The sequence below is a fragment of the Rana temporaria genome, chromosome 1, assembly GCF_905171775.1.
Source record: "Rana temporaria chromosome 1, aRanTem1.1, whole genome shotgun sequence".
Taxonomy (NCBI): domain Eukaryota; kingdom Metazoa; phylum Chordata; class Amphibia; order Anura; family Ranidae; genus Rana; species Rana temporaria.
Genome location: NC_053489.1, coordinates 232787836 through 232814295, shown reverse-complemented (window position 1 = coordinate 232814295; position 26460 = coordinate 232787836). Strand labels below are relative to the sequence as shown.

The following is a 26460-nucleotide window of genomic DNA, read 5'->3' as shown; positions in this document are numbered from 1 at the left end:
GATGTGCTCGGAGCACAGCCCTTCTGTCCTCCATGGTTCACGACTCGTGCTGACATTCCCCCTGCACAGCCATTCACTGGGAAGATTAATGTACTGCTCTTTCTCTGCCTCTTGCTGATATGCCCCCCTTCATTCTTCTCCCCCACTATAATATATATATATATATATATATATATATATATATATATATATACACACATACACATACATACATACATACACACACACCAGTTTGTTTTGCCTTGAATTTTAATTTTAAAAACTAAATGGGTTGTTTGAACAGGTAAGAGTTCACATATACTTTAATAGGAAAGGCTAAACCACTTTTCAGATAACACACCCTCAAATCCATACTTCCACTAACTAATGCATTTGGGTGAAAAATTCTGAAATACATTGGAGATCACACTTTACAGTCAGGTTTTGAAGGTCTTCACATTAACACTTGTTAATGTGATGGTTTCATTTTTTTACACTCACTTTGCCCTCCATTGGCCTGTAATATGCTATTAACGTGAAGATGATCATGGCAATGAGATAGGAGACAACACTAATGTAGAATGTGACAGCACCAAATTTCCTCCATTTATCTCTCAGCAGTTCGTTGATGGGTTCAACTGCTAACATTTCATGGCGGTTCTGCATGGGAGACAGACAGAAATATCTGACCATTCTGCTTGGAGACATATCTGCTTTGAAAATCATAAACATTTAAAATAAAGCAATGAATACAGATTTCAGTGTTATTTATTACTAGGTAACATTTCTGTATGAATCCACCGCATTTAGGACATTAACATAAATGTAAAGCAGGCCAGGCCTAGCAATTTGTCAGCTCTGCCATTTGCCCAATGAACTGTTGTGTGAGAGAGTATTAACTGGCCGAAATGAGCTCATGTTTAATCAGTCCTTGTTTAACAGTGTTATTACTTCCATTAGGTCTCATAACAGGTGGCGGGTTATGTGGTGTATCCCATACACATTTTATTAATGTCCTAGCCAGGCTTCAACACAGTTCTAAGGTGAATGGAGATCTGGCGGTACAAGGACTGTAGTCTTAAAAGTGAAGTTTCTGTTCTGGAAAAAAAAAAAGTAAAGTGCAATATACACAATTTTGTTACTGGGTTTACATATGTTTTAAAGTGGAACTTTCACTCCTTTTATTAACCTCCTGGGCGGTGTTCCCGAGTCTGACTCGGGGTGAGATTTTTGGGCTAGGATCGGTAACCCCGAGTCAGACTCGGGCTCGCCTCGCTGGATGTACAGGGAGTGTTTACTTACCTTGTCCCTGGATCCAGCGATGCCACCGCGCTGTGTGAGCGAGCGGGACCTCGCTCGATTCACACAGCGTCCTCCTGTGCCGCCGATCTCCGTTCCCTGCGACGTTACGACGCACGGGGACGGAGAACAGCGCCAAATTTAAAAAAGTAAACAAGCACATTACATACAGTATACTGTAATCTTATAGATTACAGTACTGTATGTAAAAAAAACACACCCCCCCTGTCCCTAGTGGTCTGCCCAGTGTCCTGCATGTCATTTTATATAATAAAAACCTTTTTTTCTCCCTGCAAACTGTAGATTGTCCATAGCAACCAAAAGTGTCCCTTTATGTCAAAAATAGTTTTAGATCAGCTAGAAAACAGCGATAATAAATTATAATCACTTGCAGAATTGTGCGATAGCGATTTGTGGGGAAATTTGTCATAAAAAAAAAAAAATAATGACAGCAACAATTCTGCAACTGAGCAAATTTCAGTGATTTTGATTTGATTACATTATTGAATAATTTTTATTATAATTATATTATTATTTGTTATAATTATTTATAGTTATTTATTATATTATAATTTATAATTTTGTTTTTAAAAAAATGTCATACCCGGGATGCCTACCCGGGATCTTGTTTGGTCAGATTTAAGTGAGTTATTTCTAAAAATTACAGGCCTACAATATAAAACGCCAAATTTCCTTGCAAATAATGGTACCGCTTTCAGCATGTTTTTTCTGAAAGAATCATACCGCCAGGGAGGTTAAAAGTCACATTAAAATGCATCTCTGCATGCTGATGTGACTTCATCCAACACTGTTTTTTTTATAACAAAAAGTTTTTGCCTTTTGGTTTCCACTTCCTGGTTTCCCTTAAGATAGTGATGAAATGGCCCCGGATGCCCACTGGGAAGGCAACATCATTATTGCTTCCAGGGAGATCTTGAAAATAAACTGAAAAAAAAAAAAAAGAGACCACCCTTTCCCTTACAGATCTCATAAGATTTCGGGAGAAGGCTTCTCCCCCAACAGATGGATGTGATAGCGTACGTCATGCCTCATCTGCACATGCGCAAGATGAAGTGTATAACGTTATACGTTACATCTTGCATATAATGACTGACAAGTATGAGCACACTGGAGATGTAAATGTTAAAAATGGTGGCATGGGCATAAAAATTAGTGGATGTGAAGGAAAAAAGGTCAGGGACATTGCCAAGTCATTATTTCCCCCTGAAGTAGACACGTTATGCCTGCATTAATACGCGTTGGGGAGGGGTCAGGACGGCACGACAGGCATCTTGTGTACTGGAGGACGTCCACTTTTTATTGCCAGTTTATAGAGGGGGTGGGGATTAGGAGGAAGGTCCTCTTTAATGATTACAGTGTTAACAAAGACCCTTCTCAGATTTATTATTGGAAGATACCAAAATGTAAAAACGTAGTACTTTTTATTAACATTAAATAATCAAAAAAGTACTGTCTTCTTTAAAGTCTCTGATATTAAAAAGACAGATATCTGACAAAACTGGGCAGACATGTTCATAGAATATATCCCGAGTATAAAACACAAATTGACTGTTCATACCTCCACTTTGCTGTTGTAAACCAAGATTTCCAGCACTGACACTTCTTCACCACATGTGTCTAGGGAAGATAAATCATACAGAGAGGAGTAAACCGGGCCATAGACCCAATCACGAAACTTGCGCGACAAATGCCTGGCTTCTTCATCCTTCATCTCTAGGCGGATTATGTGTTGAAATATCTAGAAGGGACAATGTCAATCAAGGTCTAAATTACTAATGGCAAATTCAGTCAAAGAAAAATTAGGACACGTCAGAGTATTATAATCACCACATGTTGACTCAATGACAACGAAAAAAACATGTTGTTAAAGAATACAGTGGCAAGAAAAAAAATATGTAATTCCCTTGGAATTAGGTAATTTCCTGTAGTAATTTGCCATAAAATGTCATCTGATCCTCGTCCAAGTCACAATAATAGACAAACACAGTGGCCCAGATTCAGGTAGAATCGCGCAATATTTGCGTGGGCAAAGAGCAAATTTTTTTCTCTGCGCCCACGCAAATATTGCACTTTGCATGCGATTCACGGAGCAGTTGCTCCGTAAATTGCGCGGGCAATATGGTAAACAGCCGGGCGCAAGGCTGCCTAATGTAAATGATCCCGCTGGGGGCGGGAATCATTTAAATTAGGCGCGCTCCCGCGCCGAGCGAACAGCGCATGCTCCGTCGGGAAACTTTCCCGACGTGCATTGTGGCAAATGACGTCGCAAGGACGTCATTTGCTTCTAAGTGAACGTGAATGGCGTCCAGCGCCATTCACGGTTCACTTACGTAAACGACGTGAAATTTAAATTTCACGGGCGGGAGGCGCAGCTATACTTTAGCATTGGCTGCGCCTGCTATTAGCAGGAGCAGCCTTATGCTAAAGGCGCCGTACGGAAACTCCGTACCTTGCGTACGCAGGGCCCGCGCAACTTTTGTGAATCGGTGGTAGTATGCAATTTGCATACTATACGCCGATCACAATGGCCGCGCCCCCTAGCGGCCAACGCAAGAATGCAGCCTGGGATGTGAAGGCATAAGGAGGCTTATGTCTGTCACATCCTAGGCTTCAGTCGGTGTAACGAGGTTCCTGAATCAGGAGCACTCGTTACACCGGAGCAAGTAAGCACTTGCGCCGCGCAACTATGGTTGCGCGGGCGCAAGTGCTTCTTGAATCTGGGCCAATGCAATTACCCACTTGCCAACCACGATATACCAAAAAAAAAAAAAAAAAAAAAAAAAAAAAAGAAGGACAGCTACAGCATGGTCCTCCAGTTCTGGGAGAGTGTCCATGGATGCCCTCCCAGAACCCCGCCTCCTGGCTGTCACTGTGTGACTTCTGTGTCCTTTGGGACAATCATAGTGGCTCTTTACCGATCATCTGCGTCCAATCACAGCTGATCACATGTCAACAGACTTGCTGGTTAGTGACCATGCTTTTCTCACATGTTGTGTCTGTGTGAGGCAAGGACAGCTGATAACCGGCAAAGCTGTCAGCACATTGTTTATACTGATATTTAGTGCAGCCTTATCAACACATCAGTGAAGAAGAAAAATTATGAATTCGCAAAATTGCACAACAAACTAAGAGAAACTTTGGTTTGTTTAGCACAAAAAAAAAAAAGTGGCAATTAAATCCCCCCAAAAGAAAAATTTGGGCGTTGACCATGAGATTGTGACAGCGCTGAAATCTGAAAATTGGCCAAGGCAGGAAAGGGCGAAAGGGCCTGGAATTGAAGTGGTTACGCTGATAACACACAAACAATTTTAAGTTCATGTCTTTATTAAACACACCCATTAAACAGTCACAGTGCTAGAAGAGAGTATGTGAACTCATAGGCTATTTTTCAACGAAAGACAATTGAAGTCAGTAGTTGGCACACCTGGAGTCCAGTTAATGAAACGAGTTTGAAGTTTTGGTTTAGAGCTACTTTGATTAATAAAAGACACTCAAACATTTTAAGATGCTCCTTTCTGGTCATTGATTTTCATTTGAGGTTTTGCTTGTTTTTTAGTTTAAAACATTGTATTATTGTCACATGGGGAGACAAGTGAGATCTGTAAGGTCCTGAAGATGCAGGGATTCCTGCAAAATGCGTTGACCCTACCACATCGACCATGCCAACATTGTAACTGGGATGTGTTGCAGATAGTTACATCAACTTATGACCTTGTGTGTAATATGGATTGTTTTCATATACATTTGGATGTATCAATGCTTAAGGTTTGTAACAATAAAAAATCTATAGTATTTTAATTCATGTGTGTTTACTATTGGAGGCATACAAGAGTCCCATATATTTGGTTTTCTCTTTGGATCATAAAAAGCATCAGCTGATATGAACCATGCCTCGCAAAAAAGAAACTCTGAAGACATACGACCAAGAGTAGTTGATCTGCATAAGTGTCATGAATATGCAACAAGTCTGTCTGCTTACCTGATCTCCATGTGTCCATTAGAGGCTGACCCTGCTCTGGTTCCCCTTTTTATCATCACTTCCTCTTCCTGTATGGCTCCACCCTAGTCCATCCCAGGAAGCCTATATTAACCGTTGCTCTACAGGTCTGCAGTGCTGTTCAACAGTGTTCCTATGCTTAGTTCCTGTCTGCAGTATAGTTGCTAGTTCCTGTTTGCAGAGTGCTTCGTTCATCTTCCGTGTACCGTTTTGGCTTGTACCCGACTTCCCTGTCTGCCTGCGCCCCTGACTATTTGCATGTCCCACGGTTATCCTTGTCTGCCTGTTGCCCTGACCTCGGCTTGCCCATCACCACTGTTTGTCCTGCTGACTGCTTCCCCTTTCCCCCTGCGGAGTGTGACTTGAGGAATCTCGGGGATGCGACCTGGACCCAGTTGCGGCCAAGACCATCCTTACCATCAAAGGCTCTGGTGAATACAAAACTGGGTCTTAGACTCCGTGCCCTGGGTGATCTTAGGTTCACGCTTCGTCTCTGCTAGCAGTAGTCGGCCATAGGATTCACCACCCTGTGGTGCATCCCTGACCCCTACGGGGTGCACTTGTCACCTGGCTTCGGGTGACCTGACAGTTTGAACAGCCATGAATCCGGCCGACATGCCGCTCCCCGCAGATGATCCATTACAGTGCATTGTTCGCAGACTCGAGACGCATGAAGCTAATCAGGATCAGGTGATGCGTTTCCCTCAGGATCTGGCTTCCCGCTTTGATCAGCTTCAGACCCCGCTGGGAACCCCGAATCCGCAACCCCAAGTACAACCAGCAGCTGCACCTGTTGCACCAGTCGCAGAGTCGCATTCATTTTCTGGAGACTCCAAAGCCTGCAGGGGATTCCTTAGCCAATGCACTATTCATTTTGAGCTCCTGCCCCAGTACTTCTTGTCTGATCGGGCCAAGATAGCCTATATCATTTCTCTCCTCTCCGGGGAAGCCTTAGCCTGGGCTGCCCCTCTGTGGGAATTGAATGATCCAGTGGTTTCTAGCCTGCCTGTTTTCTTGAAACTTTTTCGGAATATCTTTGAAGAACCGGCTCGTGTCTCTTCAGCAGCCAGCGCCCTTTTACGTCTCCGCCAAGAATCCCGTTCAGTGGGACAATATTCTCTTCAGTTCCGTATCCACTCAGCTGAACTGAGCTGGAACAATGAGGCCTTAGTCGCAACCTTTTTGCATGGCCTATCTGATAGAGTGAAGGATGAACTAGCAGGAAGAACCATCCCCACTGATCTGGACGGAGTGATCTCCTTGTGTAATCAGATCGATATTCGCTTTCAGGAAAGGACCCTAGAAAAGCGACGCCAACATCCCTTGGCCCTTAGTCAGCCTGAGCTGCCCTCTCTTCGACCCGTGGAGCATCCCTTGCCAACTGAGGAACCCATGCAGCTGGGTCGGACCAGGCTATCCCCTGAGGAACGTGCCAGGCGCAGAACTCTAGGCCTGTGTCTATACTGTGGGGGCAAAAGTCATTTTCGTGACACTTGCCCTCTTCGCCCCGAGAAACGCTCGGGTTCAATACATCTGGAAGGTGGAGTATTGGATCCAGAAATATCTCCTTCACCTTCTCGTCTTTTTCTTCCTGTGTCCCTTCATTTTGGTGCTTCTTCTCATTCGGTCTCGGCATATCTGGATTCCGGAGCCGCTGGCAATTTCATAGACTGGGAAATCGCATCGTCCATGAGACTTACCCTTTTGCCCCTCACCACACCATTGGTGGTCTCGGCGATTGATGGCACTGTTCTCCCGGGGGGTCCTATTCGCTTCCAGACAGTCCCTGTTAAGATGTCAGTAGGCACACTTCACCAGGAGTGGATATCCTTCCTTGTTCTACCTAAAACCTAAGCTCCTATCGTTTTGGGTCTTCCTTGGTTAAGACTCCATTCTCCTCACATTGACTGGACTGCCGGACAGATCCTGGCTTGGGGTCCCTCCTGTTCCACGTCTTGCCTACCCAAGGTTGCCCCAAAAGAGAAACTTCCTGTTGCCACCATTCCAGAATCTTTTGCTCGTCCTACCACATGTAGTGGTGTCCGGAATGTGTCCTGCAATAGTCAGGCTGATGCACTTTCTAGCCAATGTAGCACTCTGGATGAGGAGCCCGTCTGTGAACCTGAGCCGATCATTCACTCCAGTTTACCGTTGACTGTCCCTAAAACGCACAGCCAGGCTAACTTGTCTGCGAGTTCTGCAGTCACTACGCCTTGTGATGCGATTCGGGTAATCACTACACCTGACTATGCTATTCAATCGGCCTCTGCATCAGCTATGCCAGGTCAGCCCATGCCCAGTGAGCCTCCTACCTTTTCTTGTTCAGGCCCTCCTGCAACCTGTCTAAGGGGCTCAATCCATCCTTTGGATAGATTGCCTCATTCGGCCAAATGGGGTTTTCTACCTTGTTTTCAGGGCTCTCTGCATTCTGCTGGTTTCCCTGCTATCCAGCTTGACTCCTGTGCCCTGTCACCTTCTAACCAACCTGACTTCAGGGTTCCTCTGACCTCTGCCCAGTCTGATGGTCCTGTGCTTAATCCCCAGTTCATCTTTAAGGGTCTGCTTGATCCTCCTCGGATTCCTGTTGACCCTCTCATGCCCTTACTTATTCCTAAAAGGCCTTTGGTCCGCAATAAATCCTCTCCTCCTGTCCCTACTTCGGTTCTGGTCAATGAGGATACTCAAGTTCTGGATTCTCGTCTCTGCAGAGGCATTCTTCAGTACCTTGTGCTTTGGAGAGGATTTGGTCCTGAGGAGGCGTCTTGGATTTCTGCATCTGAGATCCTTGCGCCCCATTTGTCGGGGAGGTTTCTTCTGGGATTCCCCTTTAGCCCTGGCTCCAGGCTGGGGAGGGGGAGGGGCCTTAAGAGGGAGGGTACTGTCATGAATATGCAACAAGTCTGTCTGCTTACCTGATCTCCATGTGTCCATTAGAGGCTGACCCTGCTCTGGTTCCCCTTTTTATCACTTCCTCTTCCTGTATGGCTCCACCCTAGTCCATCCCAGGAAGCCTATATTAACCGTTGCTCTACAGGTCTGCAGTGCTGTTCAACAGTGTTCCTATGCTTAGTTCCTGTCTGCAGTATAGTTGCTAGTTCCTGTTTGCAGAGTGCTTCGTTCATCTTCCGTGTACCGTTTTGGCTTGTTCCCGACTTCCCTGTCTGCCTGCGCCCCTGACTATTTGCATGTCCCACGGTTATCCTTGTCTGCCTGTTGCCCTGACCTCGGCTTGCCCATCACCACTGTTTGTCCTGCTGACTGCTTCCCCTTTCTCCCTGCGGAGTGTGACTTGAGGAATCTCGGGGATGCGACCTGGACCCAGTTGCGGCCAAGACCATCCTTACCATCAAAGGCTCTGGTGAATACAAAACTGGGTCTTAGACTCCGCGCCCTGGGTGATCTTAGGTTCACGCTTCGTCTCTGCTAGCAGTAGTCGGCCATAGGATTCACCACCCTGTGGTGCATCCCTGACCCCTACGGGGTGCACTTGTCACCTGGCTATGGGTGACCTGACAATAAGGCTGGAAAGACACAAAACAATCTAAAAGTGTTTGGGCATCCATCAGTCGACAGACAAATGGTCTATAAATGGAGACAGTGGCTACTTTTCCTAGAAGTGTGCATCCAGCTAAAGTGAATTCCAAGGCACAACGCAGAATCCTCAATGGGTTAAAGAAGGACCCACCAGTAACAGCTAAAGTCTTAAAGACATCAGTGGAACTGGCAAAAATCCCTGTTCAGGAGTCTACCATATCAAGTCTTTTGAATAAGCAGGGTGTCCATGTCGCAAAAAGGGCACAGCTTACCAACATAAAAACATCATCCCAATAGTTAAGTATGGTGGAGGAAACATCACGATTTGGGCTTGCCTGTCTGCCGCAGGGTCTGGGCCACTTGCCATCATCAAGGGAAAAACTCCCAAGTTTACCAAAATACCCAATAATGTCTGCCATCTAATACTTCGTAGAAGTTAGGTGATTCAGCAGGGCAATGACCCTAAGCATTAAAGTAAATCCACTACAAACTGACTTCAGAATAAGAAAATGCACCTTTTGGAGTAGCACTCTCATGTAAAAGCAAACCTAGGTGCTAAATACGCACTGGAATGCCTTTGCAAACCTTCCTGGGCTCTCCTGTCCCCCAGAGGAAACCCAAGACTGCAGCTGGCCGTTGCGCCCACTGACCAAAGAGTCAGAGAGTCGCTTAGAGTTTCACCAGTTGTGAACAAACCATTACTGGTTTGAAAAAATCTTCGCATTATATCAATCTCTGCAAGATCTGAAGCAGGGCATAGGAAAAACCTGGGGTCTAAGACCCCACATGTCTGAGAAAAGAGGACCCATCACTGTGACAAGAGATGTTTACATTCCGTGTGATAATTAAAAAAAGTTGATTTACAAAAAAATTAAAAAGTGTCAGTCACACGTTGGTATGTAAACAGCGGTCGCACCACACATGTGAGGTATTATAGTGAATGTCAGATCAAGAGCAATAATTCTAGCACTGGGTCGTCACCAGGGACAGGGTCTCATGGTGACGTCACTGGCTGGCCACACAAGTGGGCCATGATGATCCGACTTGGATGAGACTTCCATTCAAATTTATGGGCTGAAAGCCAGATCATTTAAGACAGCTCTCATAGGGAACTATTGATTTTGACGTAAAAAAAAAAAAACGATTAACATTGTTATCCACCGTGAAGCCACGTTTAGCAGCCGAAGCAGCGCCAGACATTTTTCCAGCTGCAACGCTGGTCTTTAGAACATGCTGGCCCTGGGTTTTTTTTGCAGCTTCAAAACGCCTATGCCACTTACAGCTCCTAAAAGCCTGTGTGTGTGTGTGCATGGGCCATAGAATAAAATGGAGAAGAGTTTTGAAGCTGGAAAAAAAAGTGTCAGACGCTGGTAATGTGCATGAGGACTAATGGGTGTGTTCCATAAAGGCATGAGAAATTAGGATTGTTTGTTTGTTATCAGCTTAAGCACATTGGGTTTTTGTCTATTGAGACTTAAATGAGGATCAGATAACTAAATGTTAAATTACTGCAGAAAACCAGTTAATTCAAAAGAGAATTACATTTTTTTCTTGCTACTGTATACTTTAGCCTCCTCCTGCCAGCCGTATAGACAAATGACGCCGCGCGGGATACCCTCTCGTTCTGGGACGTCTCCTCAGTCTGACCGCACTTGCAGCTCTCTACCCATGTGATCAGCTGTGTCCAATGACAGCTGATCACATTTAAAACATGTAAGTGCCATTTATCGGCTCTCCTCGCCTAACACTAAGAGTGTGAGGAGAGCCGATCAGCAGCATCTCCTCACAGGGGAGACCATTACAGAAAATCAGGGCACCGATCATCAGTGCCCTGATTATCTGTGCAGCCCCAACAGTGCCCAGCAGTGATGCCAGTCAGTGCCTATTGGCTCTGCCAAGGTGTGCCCATTAGTGACACCAATCTGTGTCCATTAGTGATACCACTCTGTGCCCATCAGTTATGCCAATCTTTAACCCTTTAGAAATGCCAGTCAGGGCTGCCTTTCAGTGCCACCTATCATTACGCATTAGTGTCCCATCAGAGCCGCCTCATTAGCACACATCAGTGAAGGGGAAAATGACTTGTTTACAACATTATCTTACAGAAACTAAAAAGGCAAAAAAAAAAAAAAAAAAAAATTCACATTTTTCGCTTGTTTAGCAAAAAATAAAAAACCCAGTGGTGATTAAATACCACAAAAAGAAAGCTCCATTTGTGTGGAAAAAAAATGATAAAAGTTTCACTCAAGTACAGCGTTGCATGACTGCGCAATTGTCTTTCAAAGTGCGACAGCGCTGAAAGCTGAAATTTGGCCTGGGCAGGAAGGGGGTAAAAGTGCCCTGTATTGAAGCCGTTAACAACAATGCAAAATATAAATGATGTGCAGCAGCCCAGTTAGGACTGTCTGCAATTAATATGGCTAAACGTATTTTTTTAAAATTACTTCCGTTTCATTGGCATGACATTTTGGTAGCAACATGGGTAAAAACTGCTTGCCCAAGCTAATAATGGCCAGAATGTATATTTAAATTCACTATACAACTGCATTCTATATATTCTACCTCCACAAATAAGAATATTTGTATTTAGTATGCAATCTTCACTAGTACCACAAGAGGGCAGCAAAATACCAAATAAATAGGGAAGTTTTTTTTTTTTTTTTTTCATTCCAATATTTTGCAGCCGTAAGTTTTTGAGTTAGGTTAGATGATACATGTATACTGAATATAAATATTTATTAATTATGCGTAAAGAAATTATTGGGGCTGCCACTGCTGGCTTCCTTGTGATAATCGTAAATGACTAGCTGTTATGCCAGCATGCTAGTTTGAAAATATATTTAAAGTGGTACTAAAGGTTTGATTTTTATTTATTTTTTTAAATACCAAACATGTCATAATTGCCTCCACTGTGCAGTTTTTTTTTGCACAGAGTGGCCCAGATCCTCCTGTTCTGGGATCACTCGGCAGCTGTCTCGACTCCTCCACGCAAGGGCTAACCCCCCTCTGGGAAGCGCTATCCCAAGGGGGTTAGCTTGCGGTTGCGCTCCTGAGTCCTGCATTCGGCGGCCATAGTCGTCAATTGCAGGACTCGACCACGAACCCCCCCCCCCCCCACCCCCGGGGTCATTGGATTTGATTGACAGCAGCGTGAGCATGACTGTACCGTTATGAATGAGTGAGTGAGTAACTTGTATAGCGCAACAAATGCGAACTAAATCGCCTCAAGGCGCTTCCCGTCTAGAGTCATTCCGGTCCTTCAGAAGAGGTGGGTCTTTCGTTTTTTCCTAAAGGCCTGATGGTTTTCTTCCAAGCGGATTGTAGAGGGTAGAGCATTCCAGAGCCGTGGTCCTTGGACCGAAAATCTACGTTTTCCCTTCGATTTGTAGCGGGATTTAGGGATTTGGAGAAGGTTTTGGTCGGTTGACCGGAGAACGCGCTTGGTGACGTAGGGTTTTATTTTCTCGCTTAAGTATTGGGGAGCGGTCCCCTGTATACATTTGTGGGTGAGGCAGAGTGTCTTGAATGTCACCCGGTCCTGTACGGGCAGCCAGTGGAGGGATCTCAAGGCTGGGGAGACTGATTCCCACGGCTTTTTACCTGTTACCAGTCTGGCTGCCGTGTTCTGGACGACTTGTAGACGTGAAATCTGGTATTTTGGTAGTCCTAAATAGAGGGAATTTGCGTAGTCGAGTCGTGAGTTGATGATCATTCCCACAACTACTGCCGTGTCCTTTTCTGGAATGAAGGGGATGAGTCTACGTAGCATTCGGAGCAGATGATGAGAACCACTGACAACTGATCCTATTTGTGCATCCAACGACATGTCAGAGTCAAAGGTGACTCCGAGGCTTTTGGCTTTATTGCTTGGTGCGATGGTTTGTCCGAGGACGGTGGGTGGTGTCCCGGTGGTCCTAGAAATGGATTTCCTATTTGCGTGAAGGGTGAGTAGTTCTGTTTTGGATCCGTTAAGTTTGAGGGAGTTTTCTGTCATCCAATTGTCGATCAGTGTGAGGCACTTTCCAAGTTCATGAAATTGGTCTTTTTTGTTGGTGATTCGAAGGTAAAGCTGCGTGTCGTCCACATAGGAGTGGTAGCGCAGGTCCTGTTTGCTGATGATTTTGAGGAGCGGGCGGATGTAGATGTTGAAGAGTACAGGTGAAACGGGGCGATCCTTGCGGGACTCCGCATGTAGTGGTCCGTGATTCTGATGTAAACCCTCCAAGTTTCACGGTCTGAGTGCGATTTTCAAGGAAAGATGCGAACCACGGTAGGGCCGCGTCAGAGACTCCTGCTACTTCTTTGAGTCGTGCGATCAGTATGTTGTGGTCTACCGTGTCAAAGGCTGCACTGAGGTCCAGCAGCACTAGGAGACATGATTCTCCGTCATCACCTGCTTCGAGGGCGTCATCCCATATCTTAAGAAGAGCCGTTTCTGTGCCGTGGCCTGGGCGAAAACCTGATTGTAGAGGATCTAGGAGTTTGTGCTCGTCCAGGTGGGGCTGAAGCTGTTGTACTACTGCTTTCTCCATGATCTTGGAGATCGTGTTGAGGCTTGTTATCGGTCTGCGCTGATTAGGGTCTTTCGGGTCGAGGTTGGGTTTCTTTAAGAGGGGTTTTATTATGCCTTGCTTGAGGTTGTTCGGAACAATCCCTTCCTTGAATGATTGGTTTATGATGTGCGTTATGATGGGTGCCAAGATGTCCGTGCATTCTTTTAAAAGTTTTGTAGGAATGATGTCATTGGGTGATGTGTTGTCTCGGAGGCTTCTGATGATGTTTTTTGTGGTGTCGATGGTAATTGGGACCAGCTCGAAGTTCGTCGATCGTACATTCTTTGTGTTGATTGCTTCTTCTTGCTGTATCTGGGTGGGGTTGGTGTTTTTTTTCTGTTGAACTGATGCCCGAATCTTTTCGATTTTGTCGATAAAAAAGTCAGATAGTTCATTACAGAATTCCTGTGTCTCACTTGCAGGGGGCTCCAAGCAGGAGGGGTTCATGGCCTTAGCGACTAGTTTAAAAAGTTCCCGTGGACGGTTGAGGGCTTTGGAGATGGTGTTTGCGAAATGGTCTTTTTTGGCTTTAAAGATCGCTTTGTGGTAATTTTTGGTGAGGATTTTGTACTTTGTGAGGTTTTCTTTTGATGGGTTCCTCCTCCAGGCTCCTTCAGCTCTTCTGCGATCCTGTTTCAGTAAGGTGAGGGGGTCGTTGAACCAGCCTGAGTTATTTTTCCGGCTGAGAGCTCTGCGTTTCGGAGCGACTGTGTCTGCTGTTTGTAGTAACGCTTTGTTTAAAGCGTTGAGTGTTTGTTCCGTTGAGTGGTTCAGATTTGGTACTTCTATTTTTGTCGCTAGTGTGGTTTTGAAGAGCTCAGAGTGTAATTTCTTCTGTGATCTTGTCCAATGTATAGTTGTAGGGGGTTTAGGTTTTTGAAGGACGGTATCGGTGGTTAATATAAATTTGATGGCGTGGTGGTCGGTCCATGGTAAAGGTCTGTTGTCCAATTTGTTGATATTCACGTTTTGCTTGAAGATGAGGTCCAGAGTGTGACCTGACGTGTGCGTAGAAGTCTTTATCAGTTGCTGCAGACCGCGTTCTTCGAGTTGGTCGATGCAGGCGGTAGCGATGGGATCCTGAGTTGAGTTAGCCCAGAGGTTGAAATCCCCAAGTAACAGCAGGTTTTTGGTTTTCAGGGTGTATGTAGAGAAGAATTCGGTGAAGGGTGTGAGGAGATGTGTCTTTGGTCCGGGTGGTCTGTAGCATAGTAGTATGTGGACGGTTTCCTCGGGTGTAGGTTGAAGTTGCAGGGTGAGTGTTTCCATAAAGGGCAGTGCGTTCTGTAGGGTAGGTTTGGTGAGAGCGAGGTGGGATTTGTAGATCACTGCAAGGCCTCCTCCTCTTTGACCTGTTCTATGCTCGGTTAGGATGCGATAGTTCTCGGGCACCAATTCTGCTAGGATGGGATTACAGCCGGGTGTAAGCCAACTTTCTGTGATAAAGAGGCAATCTGTGTTGTGTTGGATGATGAAGTCGTGGATTTCCTGTCTGTGCTTGACTGCAGATCTTGTGTTGATCAGGGCGCATTCTAAGTGTTGTACTCGCTGCGGTGGCTTATCGTTTTTTGGGTTTGGCTGGCGGTAGATTCTTAGTAGTTGTTCTTTCAGTAGTGTTTTTTGAATGGAGGTTGGTAGCGGTGCGGCCGCCTTCCTTAAGTTGCGCAGCGTGTCTTCATTGAATGTATCCAATGAAGAGCCGAGAAGCCTGGGCAACAATTGAGTGCATTTGAGGAGAAAAAACATGAACCTTTACAACCCCTTTAAACCCAGGCACAACAATGTAACGTATTGCAGTTTTAATTTTTTCAACTGGTAATCCTCTGAATAACACTTCCCATCCAAGGGAGAACACAATGTCTCCTCCATTGTATCTATGGAAGGGACCAAGGATTCTACACAGGCTGGACTTTTAATATGTCTCTCTTTGTTCATCTGTATTATATGTAGGCTGATCATAGGATTAGATGTTTAGTTTAGATTGTTTGGATTCCAGTTAACCTCACAGGAAACAAAGGCATTGCATTTCTTGCAAGACAAGCAGGTATTTTCTGTAGATGCTAGGAATGTTATGTGGTTTAGTTAAGTCTTTAAGAGAAAGTGAGCTTTCCGAAAAAGTAAACATACACACCCTGCCTAAGCTCTCTAAATCTAAAACTACCCAGCCCCTGATCCAAAATATCCACTCACCATGATAGCACCCTCACTCTGCACCAGGACAGGACGTGAGGGTAGATCTCTCCAACTGGGGCAATAAACCACAATTTATCCAGCACAGAAAATAAGAAGTCTACCCAATGGGACACAATGGGCACAAGAGAAAAAAAAACCTGTTCTAACTGTACCCCCCTACTAAAACTAAAAAAAAAAAAAAAAAAAACATACCCAAACCCTACATGGTTACCCAGTGACATACTCACCCCTATTTTTCCAAGCTTTGCAGCCATCATTAAAGGGGAAATACCATCATTGTTCAGTATTGCCTCCAGGCTACATTCAGGATACAGTTTGGCACACTTAACAACAAGAAGGTCATACATCTTGGTGACAAATTTAGTATTCTCTCGAGTGTTGTCAGCAATAGCAACCAATGCATGCAAAACAGTATTGCCCCTGGAGTCCTGACGACGCAGGTCTGCCTTCTTGTGAGCATTCTCCGTCAGGTAGTGTACTATGTCAGGCTGGCTGGTGCAAGCCGCAAGGGACAGCGGCAGCTCACCTAGAATAGAAAGAATAAATATCCAGGTAAATTGAATATCCAAGCACTGTTAAATACAACTTCCAAGATTTTTGCTTTACTTCACACAAAGCACATAATTACATATTGGTTTAGCAAAGTACACTAGTAGCTTGGCAGCGGGCTAAAACTAAGGGTTTTTGAGGAAGAAGAAACAGCACTTGGGTGAATACACAAAAACTTTAATAAATCAAACAGTATAAAAAATAAAAAAAAAGTACAACATTCCTCAACCGATTCTTAGTATCAACCTAGCTTGGCTTTACAATTAGAAAATATTTTTTTTGCAATTTATCTCCCACTCTGCAATGATGCATACGGCTCCTTTATTACCATGGTCTTCAGAAAAAGTACAGAATGAGGTATATAAACAGTATAGAGAGGTGTAAACATATATATTTGATTATATTTGATCCCCTACAAATGCTGGAAGTTTGCCCACTTACAAAGAAATGAAGGATCTATCATTTTTATCATAGGTGTATTGTATATGATAGAGACAGAATATCAACCAAAAATCCAGAAAAACACATGATACAGATGTTATAAATTGAATTGTAGTTCCGTTAGTAAAAATAGGATTTTTATAACAGCTTACCTGTAAAATCCTTTTCTTGAAGTACATCACGGGACACAGAGAAGCATAGTAATTACTATGTGGGTTATAGAGAGTACCTTCAGGTGTGGACACTGGCACGCCCTTAAGGCAAGAAGTTCCCTCCCCTATATAACCCCTCCCATACCGGGAGTGCCTCAGTTTTGTAGCAAGCAATAAGTGTCCCAAATACCCCAAAAAGAGGGGCGGGTGCACTATGTCCCGTGATGTACTTCAAGAAAAGGATTTTACAGGTAAGCTGTTATAAAAATCCTATTTTCTTTATCGTACATCACGGGACACAGAGAAGCATAGTAATTACTATGTGGGACGTCCTAAAGCAATGCTTTGAGGGGAGGGAGACCCCAAGAAATAAGCCGGGCGGCATCAGACATGAGGAATCAAACTGCAGCCTGCAGCACACTGCGCCCAAAGGCGCCCTCCTCATTCTTTCTTATGTCCAATTGATAAAACTTAGTGAAAGTATGGACAGACGACCATGTCGCGGCCTTGCAGACTTGATGATGCACTGCCCAGGAAGTACCCACCGCTCTAGTGGAATGTGCTTTAACCTTAAACGGGGGAACCTTTCCCCTCAAGCCATAGGCTTGAGTAATGACCTGCCGAATCCATTTGGAGATAGTGGACTTCGACGCTGCCTGCCCACATCTGGGACCTTCTGGCAGGATAAACAATGTATCAGTTTTCCGGACCTGAGCAGTAGCCTTAAGATAGATCTTAACTGCTCTTAATACGTCTAGCGTATGTAAAGACTTCTCCCTTGCAGAACTAGGTTCTGAGAAAAAAGACGGGAGAACAAGATCCTGATTCAAATGAAATTTTGAAACAACTTTAGGTAGGAAAGCCGGGTGGGGCCGTAGGACCACTCTATCCTTATGGAATATAAGGTACGGTTCCTTACAAGACAAGGCCGCCAACTCCGAAACCCTCCTGGCGGAGGTTATGGCTGCCAAAAATATCACCTTCCTGGTCAGAAGGACCAAAGGAATATGAGCCAAGGGCTCAAATGGTTGTTTCTGTAAGACAGAAAGGACCAGATTCAGATCCCATGGACACAAGGGAATCTTGACTGGTGGACTAAGTCGGATCACACCTTGCAAAAAGGTTTTGATCAGGGAATGTGTAGCTAGTGGCCTTTGGAAAAAAATCGATAAGGCCGAGATCTGGCCCTTAATGGTGCTTAGGGCCAACTTCATGTCTGCCCCTAACTGCAGAAACTCCAGAATTCTGCCAATGAGATACCTCCGGGGATGCCAACCCCTGGTCTCGCACCAGGCCACATAAGATTTCCAAACTCGGTAATAGATAAGTCTGGATGCCGGTTTTCTGGCATTAATCAATCTACCGCATTAGAGAGACCCCTTTTCTTTAAGATATGGGACTCAATAGCCAAACCGTCAAATTGAGAGACGGTAAGGAAGGATGGAATATTGGCCCCTGGGACAATAGGTCCGGCCGAAGCGGAAGGGACCACGGTTGCCCCACGGACATCCTTACAATGTCCACGAACCAGGCCCTTCTGGGCCACGCTGGAGCCACCAGAATCACTGGTCTTCCTTCCGACTTTACCCTGCGAAGAAGACGGGGTAATAATTGCAGCGGAGGAAACGCATACATTAGGGAGAACTGGTCCCATGGGAACACCAGTGCATCCGTGCCGTAAGCAAGTGGATCCCTTGTCCGGGACAGAAAGTTGCCCACCCTTGCATTGAACCTCGATGCAAAGAGATCGACATCTGGTGTTCCCCACCTCTGACAAATGCTCTGGAAGATGTCGGGGGTGAAGAGTCCATTCCCCTGGAAGCACCTGTTGGCGGCTTAGATAGTCTGCTCGCCAATTGTCTATTCCCGGAATGAACACTGCAGATATGCATGGGACATATTTCTCTGCCCAGGTCAGGATTCGATTCACCTCTCTTTGGGCTGCACGACTTCTTGTGCCCCCCTGGTGATTTATGTATGCCACGGCAGTGACATTGTCTGATTGAACCCTGACCGGAAGACCCTTCAACCTGTCTGACCAAGCTGACAGGGCTAGATAGACTGCTCGAATTTCCAGCAGATTTATGGGTAGAGACCTCTCGGAGGCTGACCATTTCCCCTGGAGAGACAAACCTCCCAGGACTGCACCCCAGCCTAGCAGACTGGCGTCCGTGGTCACAACCTGCCATGTCACGGGAACAAAGGACTTTCCCTTTAGCAGGTTCCGGGTAACCAGCCACCAACAAAGGCTCTGCCGGACTGACCGGGAGAGAGACATAGGGAGATCCAAGGCTTGAACCTTTTTGTTCCAAGCGGACAGAATGGCATGTTGAAGCTCCCTTGAGTGGAACTGCGCAAATGGAACGGCCTCGAACGAGGCTACCATCTTTCCCAGTAACCTCATACAGAGGCGAATGGGAGGCTGACGCTTTGCTTTGACTAGTTGAACTAGTTCTCTTAAAGCCTCGAACTTCCTTTGGGGCAGGAAGACCCTTTTTAGCTTTGTGTCTATGAGTAGACCCAAATATTCGAGCCTTTGCACAGGCATTAAGGCTGACTTGTCCAGGTTGAGAACCCAACCCATGGATTCCAGAAATTTTACGGTTCTGTGTACCGCTGAGTTTAGATCGGCCACTGACCGGTCTACTACCAATAGGTCGTCTAGATAGGCTACTATGGATATGCCTTGAGACCTTAGATAGGCTAACAGTGGAGCCAATACTTTCGTGAAAACACGAGGAGCGGTGGCCAGACCAAAAGGTAAGGCCACGAACTGGAAGTGGCGCTGATTTACCGCGAAGCGAAGCAGCTTCTGATGGTCGAGAAAGATAGGAACGTGCAAGTATGCGTCCTTTATATCGATGGACGCTAGTAGTTCCCCTCCTTGCAGGGAGGCCACCACTGACCTGATTGATTCCATCCGGAATGATTGGACCTTTAGGAACTTTAGGAACTTGTTTAAGGCCTTGAGGTCCAGGATGGGTCTTACATCCCCGTTTGGTTTGGGGACGGTGAAGAGATTGGAATAAAACCCCAAACCTTGTTCTTCCACTGGCAGTTCTCTGATTACCCCTTGGGATAACAGATGATCTAAGGCCAATGCTAAGGACCTTCTTTTGCCGAGGTCCTTTGGGACGTTCGAGGTTAAGAAGCGCGGTTAAGAAGCGCGGTGGAGGAAATTCGCTCAACTCCAGCTTGTAGCCCCCGGAGACCGTAGAGAGGACCCACCTGTCTTGGATCCTGTCTAGCCAAGCCTCCGCAAACAGCTGAAGCCTTCCCCCCACCCGGCTGAGTGGGGGAGAACCTTCATAATGCTGACTTAGTTGCTGGCTTGGCCTGTGGCTTACGGTTCCAAGGCTTTTTGGAAGCCTGAGGCTGGCCCTGTGGCTTCCCACCTGCATTGAATCGTCCAGGAGGCCGTCGGAACTGCCTGGTACCGGAAGTACTAGGGATAGGAGAGGAGGATCTCTTAAAGGAGGGGGAACCCCTAAACCTTTTCTTTACTGGCAACAGTGTACTTTTGCCACTGGAAATTTTCTGAATATAAGCATCCAGATCTTCCCCAAACAAACGCTCTCCATGAAAGGGAAACCCCGCCAGTAATTTTTTACATGGGGCTTCAGCAGACCAGTTCTTCAGCCAGAGTAACCTGCGCATATGAACTAGCGAGAGAGTGAGATGTGAGGACTGCTGAATGGAGTCCTTAATAGCATCTATGGCAAAACATAATGTTCTGGGAAACTCAGCCAAATTCTGGGCCTGTTGTGCCGGCAATTCCTTTAAGACCCCTTTAAACTGGTCTTTCAAGGCCTGGCAAATCCCAATAGCCGCAATTGCAGGCTGGGTTATTCCTCTCGCCGAAGCAAAAGAGGTTTTTAATAAAGTCTCTAATCTCTTGTCTGTCGGATCTTTGAATACCAGAACGTTGTCTACTGGACAGGTCAAAGACTTGTTTACGCAGGACACAGCTGCGTCAACCTTGGGGATGCCCCATTTTTTAGTGAATTGTTCCTCCATGGGGTATAAAACCGAAAACTTCTTTAGAAGGAAGAAAATATCTATCTGGATGTTCCCAATCCTTGTAGATAAGCCCTTCCAGCAGGGGGTGAACCGGGAAGGAATAATTAGCTTGAGGAGCTTTTAAGGAGCCTAAAGACGAGACTGCACTTGAAGCTGGCTCTGAAAGTGGCAACTTGAAGGCCGAACGGACCATCTCAGTGAGGGACTGGACCAACAATTTTTCGGATTGCGACGCCGAAAAGGGTTCTCCCAAAGTGGAATCCTCAGAGTCCACTACTTCCAGCTAACCTTCTGCCAGATCTCCAGAGGGTAAATCAACCTCTTCTGAGGATGCATGCCCCAAATCGAGGGACTCCTCAGAGGGAGAGGGGGACCTTGTGCGTTTTTCCCTTGAGAGAGAGGATGCAATCAAGGTCGCTAATCTCTGCTCCAGACCCCCCATAGCTGAGGCCAGAGCCTCCTGTGTCACAAAAACTGGAGCAGGTGGGACAAGGGCAGAACAGGCATCTGACAGCCCTGATGGTTCACCCTGGGCCTCCTTCAATTTTTCAGGAGAGGAAGCAGCCGCAGGAGCATGCCCGAGATCCTCTGAGCCAGATGGCGATCCCTTTGCTTTTTTGCTTCTAGTCCCTGAGCCTTTAGCCATGATAAAGCTGAGGTACTCACAATAGTTGCAACTACTTGCGAACCTATAGACCAGCACTGACGCTGCTATTTGATGGTTGGCAAGGTGCAGAGCCCACTATGCGCCTTAAGCAGATGTCACTGTCCACCACCAGTACTAAATACTGAAAGTATGTGCACAAGATCTCTGTGTCCACCGTCAGCCAGAACCAGTTAGGTGGACTGGAGCATATAAGGACTAGGTGTAATCACCTGACCTGCTCTGTCCTGTAATCTCAAGTCTCATAGAGAACAGCTGAGATAGACCCCCTGCGCGCATGCGCACGCGCGCGCCACTGTTAGGCGTGCACCACGAGGCTACGCGCGCACACGTAGCCGCACGCGCGCACATATCGCCACACGCATCTCACGGAGCACGCCGCGCACATTCGTACGCACTGAAGCAGCGTACAAAAAATTCATTTGTGCGCGCGCGTGCGCCTAAGACACATCAATGTCGCGCGCGCATGACGCTACGTGCTCATGCATGAGGATGGAACACCACAGCTCCATGTGAGGACCAGGTAAGCCAAGTGAAGGCAAACATTTTGGACAACTTTTTTCTGCTTTTTTCTGCCAGGAGGGGCTAACTACCTGACTAGAGATACCCCTCCTCCCCACAACACACAAGACCATATAGGAGAAGCACAGACAGATAGGTTTAGGCAAACATAATGGCTCAAATAAAGGAAGGTTACTCCTAGGACCAAGTCCTGAAGCACCTTCACTTACCTGATCCAACGCTGCAGGACTCTGCAAAAACAGACAGTCCCAATCTTCACCCATCACGGAGAGCAGCGTCTATAGACCTTCAGGGACCGGGGTCCATGGACAGGAACACCACACCCCTGGACCCATATCGCACCCTGTCAGTAAACTTTTGGTATTAGGAAATTGACCAAAGTACTGAATAACCAGGATCCAGCTCTCAAAGAGAAGCATTACAGGCCAAACCCCGTTCTTCTTAACCAGGGCCCGGGTACCGTCCACTTCGGCTCAGAAGCACTTTGGACGGATCCGGATTTCATGGAGGCTTTTTACATCCAATATGGATCCCTCCAGTGGAGCTCCTTGGAGCACATGTTCACTTGTGACCAACACCTTAGACACTGGCAAAAAACTGGGGCACTCCCGGTATGGGAGGGGTTATATAGGGGAGGGAACTTCTTGCCTTAAGGGCGTGCCAGTGTCCACACCTGAAGGTACTCTCTATAACCCACATAGTAATTACTATGCTTCTCTGTGTCCCGTGATGTACGATAAAGAAATAAGCATTTGATCCCCAAGTGTTCTGGCTGAGGGAAGAAGGTTCTCATTCCATGTTTTACAATACATGGCCCGTCAATGCGACAAAGTTGGCCTGTACCTTTAGCGGAGAAACAGCCCCAAAGTACCATGTTTCCACCTCTGTGCTTGACTGTAGGGATGGTGTTCTTAGGGTCATAATCAGCATTTTTAATGCCAAAGAGCTCAAATTTGGAGTCATTTGATCACAGCACTTTCTAGCAATCCTTTTTTGAATCATTTACGTTCATTGGCAAACTTCAGACATGTGCCGAAGGTGCCACAGCTCCCAGACCCTGTCTCTATCATTTAAAATACACCTATGATAAAAATTATAGACCCTTCATTTCTTTGTAAGTGTGCAAACTTAAAAAATCTGCAGGGGATCAAATAATTATTTTCCGCACTGAATGAATTCATAGTAGGCGATATTAAAATTAAAGATCATATTTTTGATCAGAGTCAACACACCACCCTCCAGAAAGCCAGGTTGTTTTACTACTGCCTGATATTTTCTGCTGCAAAATATCAAAATACATTCTGTAAAGAATCATGTCAAATAAACTAACTTGCAGAGTTAGATTTAAAAAATAATGTTTGTTAATAAAAAAATTCTGCTTTCTGCCTTTCCTGTGCCACATTTACACAAACTTCTAAAGGCTTTCATGGGATGAAAGGCCACGCACTCCTTGAGGTTTACAGCACACAATTACATATGCAGAAAATGTTTGTAGTCATATAAAAACAGGCCAAGCTACAGTCAGTGAGCACAGTTAATGAAAAAACAATGGCACCTCATACTTTGGACTCCAATGGTACAAGGGCTAACTTTAATTATATTCAGGTAAATGGCTCCTCCTTTCCAGATTTAAAACCTATGGCCCGGATTCATAAAGACTTACGCCTACGTATCTTTATATACGCCGCGCAAGTCCACGGATGCGCCGTTGTATTTATGCGCCGTATTCACAGTACAAGATACGCCTGAATTTTGGCTTCCTACGACCGACGTAAGTCTCCTACGCCGTTGTATCTTGGGTGCATATTTACGCTGGCCGCTAGGGGAACTTCCATTGATTTATGCGTCGAATATGCAAATGACCTAGATACGCGGGTTCACGAACGTACTTGCGCATGTCGCAGTAAGCTACGCCGTTTACGTAAGGCGTACGTCCGGCGTAATGACAAACCACCAAATAGTTGGTCTAAGTCATGTTAGGTATGGACGTCGGAACTGCCGTCGCTTTTTACGTCGTTTGCGCAAGTCGTACGTGAATGGGGCTGGGCGTAGGTTACATTCACGTCTTATGAATTGAGCCGGCGTATCTTAGGGAGTAAAATCGACGTGATTCTGAGCATGCGCCGTTGGTTCAGCGCTTCATTTACATGGGGTCACGATTCATTTTAATACAACACACCCACTACCTGCCTACTTTGAATTAGGTGGGCTTACGCCGGCCCATTTACGCTACGCTGCCGTAACTTAGGGAGCAAGTGCTTTGTGAATACTGGTCTTGCCTCTCTATGTTACGTCGGCGTAGCGCATATGAGCTGCGCTACGCCCGCTCAAATATACACCGCTCTACCTGAATCCGGCTAAATGTGTTTGTTCTTTCACTGTGAGGTGTGATAGTTCTGTTCTAATGAGGTATGTACACTGTCCTATATACCAATTGTGTTGGTTACAGTTCCTACAGTCACATTTTGCTCATTTCCAAGATGATTCATTACTTCCTCCTGTATACTAGGATTATGTATCATTGTATCCTTACTCCTCAGATGTCACAACTGCTGCTGTGGTAACGCTGGAACTACTTCCCATCCTACCTACCCTAGAGACAGCACGCAGGTGTCTGAAATGACAGCTCAGTGTCACCACTGACTCATTAAAAGCGACTGTTTGCATAATATTACACAGTGTACTGGGACATTTGCATTCAGGTATATAAAGTAAGGTGGCAGCATAAGGTTGGAGTTCATGATATAAGCTTTTTGTTTAAGTTTTATTAGCGATAGATGATTTATTGCAACCACTTGTACTTTTTTTCACTAATCCACGGCTGGCCAGCCTGAATGAGCCTTTATATTTAGGTGTGCAAAGGTTGTATTCATTTATAGTAACAATGATACAGACACACCAGCACAGGTCTGGAAGAAAGTCTCAGATGACAAGTTACGGCATCATGTAAAATATTTTGCAAAAAACATTTAAGCCCAGCACCATCAACAACACTGCATGTTGCCCTGCCCTGTTGTCTCAAAATACAATAGATAATGAGGCAAACGAGAAAACATTAGGCACAAGTTAAATGTTCTAGAAAACAGGGAACACCCATAATTAATTGTTACCTAAAACACTACCTCTCCTCACAACAGCTACCTTGCTAACATTGCATCAGTACACTCTACCTTGAGAAGTGTGTTACTTCACTTGTGGCATTCACAACTGACTCGGCCAATCTATTTAATGGAAAAGTTTATCACCAACTTCTGAAAGAGAAATTTTGAATACCATCTGGAGAGCAGGTATCTCAATCTGCGTTTGTAATACAGATTTCAATGGTTCTACATTTCTGCTCTGATCAGTCCTGACTACTTATGCCTTGTACATATGAAAAGGGTCAGACGGAATTTTTTCATCGGATATGCCAACCGTATGTGGGCCCCATCAGACTTTTTTCCGTCAGATTTTATAAATAGAACAAGTTTTATTTTTTCCCGCTGGAAAAAAATCCTATCGCCTAAATAGTGGAACTCCGAAGGAGAAAAAAACATGCATGCTCAGAATCAATTCGACGCATGCTCGGAAGCATTGAACTTAATTTTTCTCGGCTCGTAGTAATGTTTTAAAGTCACTGCGTTTTGGACGGTCGGAATTTGGTCTGACAGTGAGTATGCAAGACTTCTTGAATAGAATTCTGATGAAAAATTCCATCGGAAATTCCAATCGTGTGTACAGGCCAATAGGCCTGGTTCACACTAATGCAGGTTGCAGTTTGCATATTCCAGTTGCATTTTGCATTTTTTAATCCATTGAATTCTATGGAACCAAAACCAGAAAAAAGTCCCTGGCCCTTTCAGGAAACCATGGTAAATTAACTGTAGTGTATTTCTGCAAAAAAAAAAATATGAAAAAAAAAAAAAAACACTAAAAAAATGCATAGGTGGGAACCAGGCCTAAGTGATTAAATGTATTCCTGATGTTTTGTGCATTCAAAAAGGGATTATTCCTGAAAGCTTTAGCCAAGAAAAAGACGCACATTACCCAGAGCAGCTGGCCTTTTTGAAGGAAAAAAAAAATGGAGAAAAACAAACATTGTTTTTGTTGGTCAACATGGTTTCCTCTTCATGGGAAAATAAACCAAGGAATTTCAATTGGTCAGCATTAGCAACATCTATTTAGTTATTTTTAACGAATAGCTTCTAGTGTCCATAATAAAAAATAATGCAATACAATACTGAGATCATATTTTTGCTTGGGTGGTAGATTATGCAGCTTGCAAGATAATATTATTGCTAATTCACATCTTTGTGTTTAAAAAAACACACACACACACCTTTGCTGCCCAGTACAAAAACAAATGGTAAAATATGGACCAACCAGGATGGTTGCATGATTGGTTTTCAATGGCAACTCATTTTGAACAGCTCCCCAAGGTACATCTCCCCAATATGTTATTATTCAGTCAGTCATTTATTCATTAGTCCAGAACTGTTGAGCTGTTAGAATCCTATATCAGGCAAGAATGGGACAACATTCCTCTCCCAAAACACC

General features: G+C 45.1%; 1 protein-coding gene across 3 annotated transcripts in view; it reads right to left on the bottom strand.

Moving 5' to 3' along the window:
* TRPV4 (transient receptor potential cation channel subfamily V member 4) overlaps positions 1-26460 on the bottom strand; it is a 139846-nt gene that overhangs the window by 34667 nt on the left and 78719 nt on the right. For all 3 annotated transcript variants that reach the window (XM_040351657.1, XM_040351666.1, XM_040351675.1), the window contains 3 exons: positions 15804-16102; positions 2858-3037; positions 481-639 (listed from right to left, as the gene is read on the bottom strand). In XM_040351657.1, the coding sequence (XP_040207591.1) occupies positions 481-639; positions 2858-3037; positions 15804-16102 (638 nt within the window). The remainder of the gene's footprint in view (positions 1-480; positions 640-2857; positions 3038-15803; positions 16103-26460) is intronic.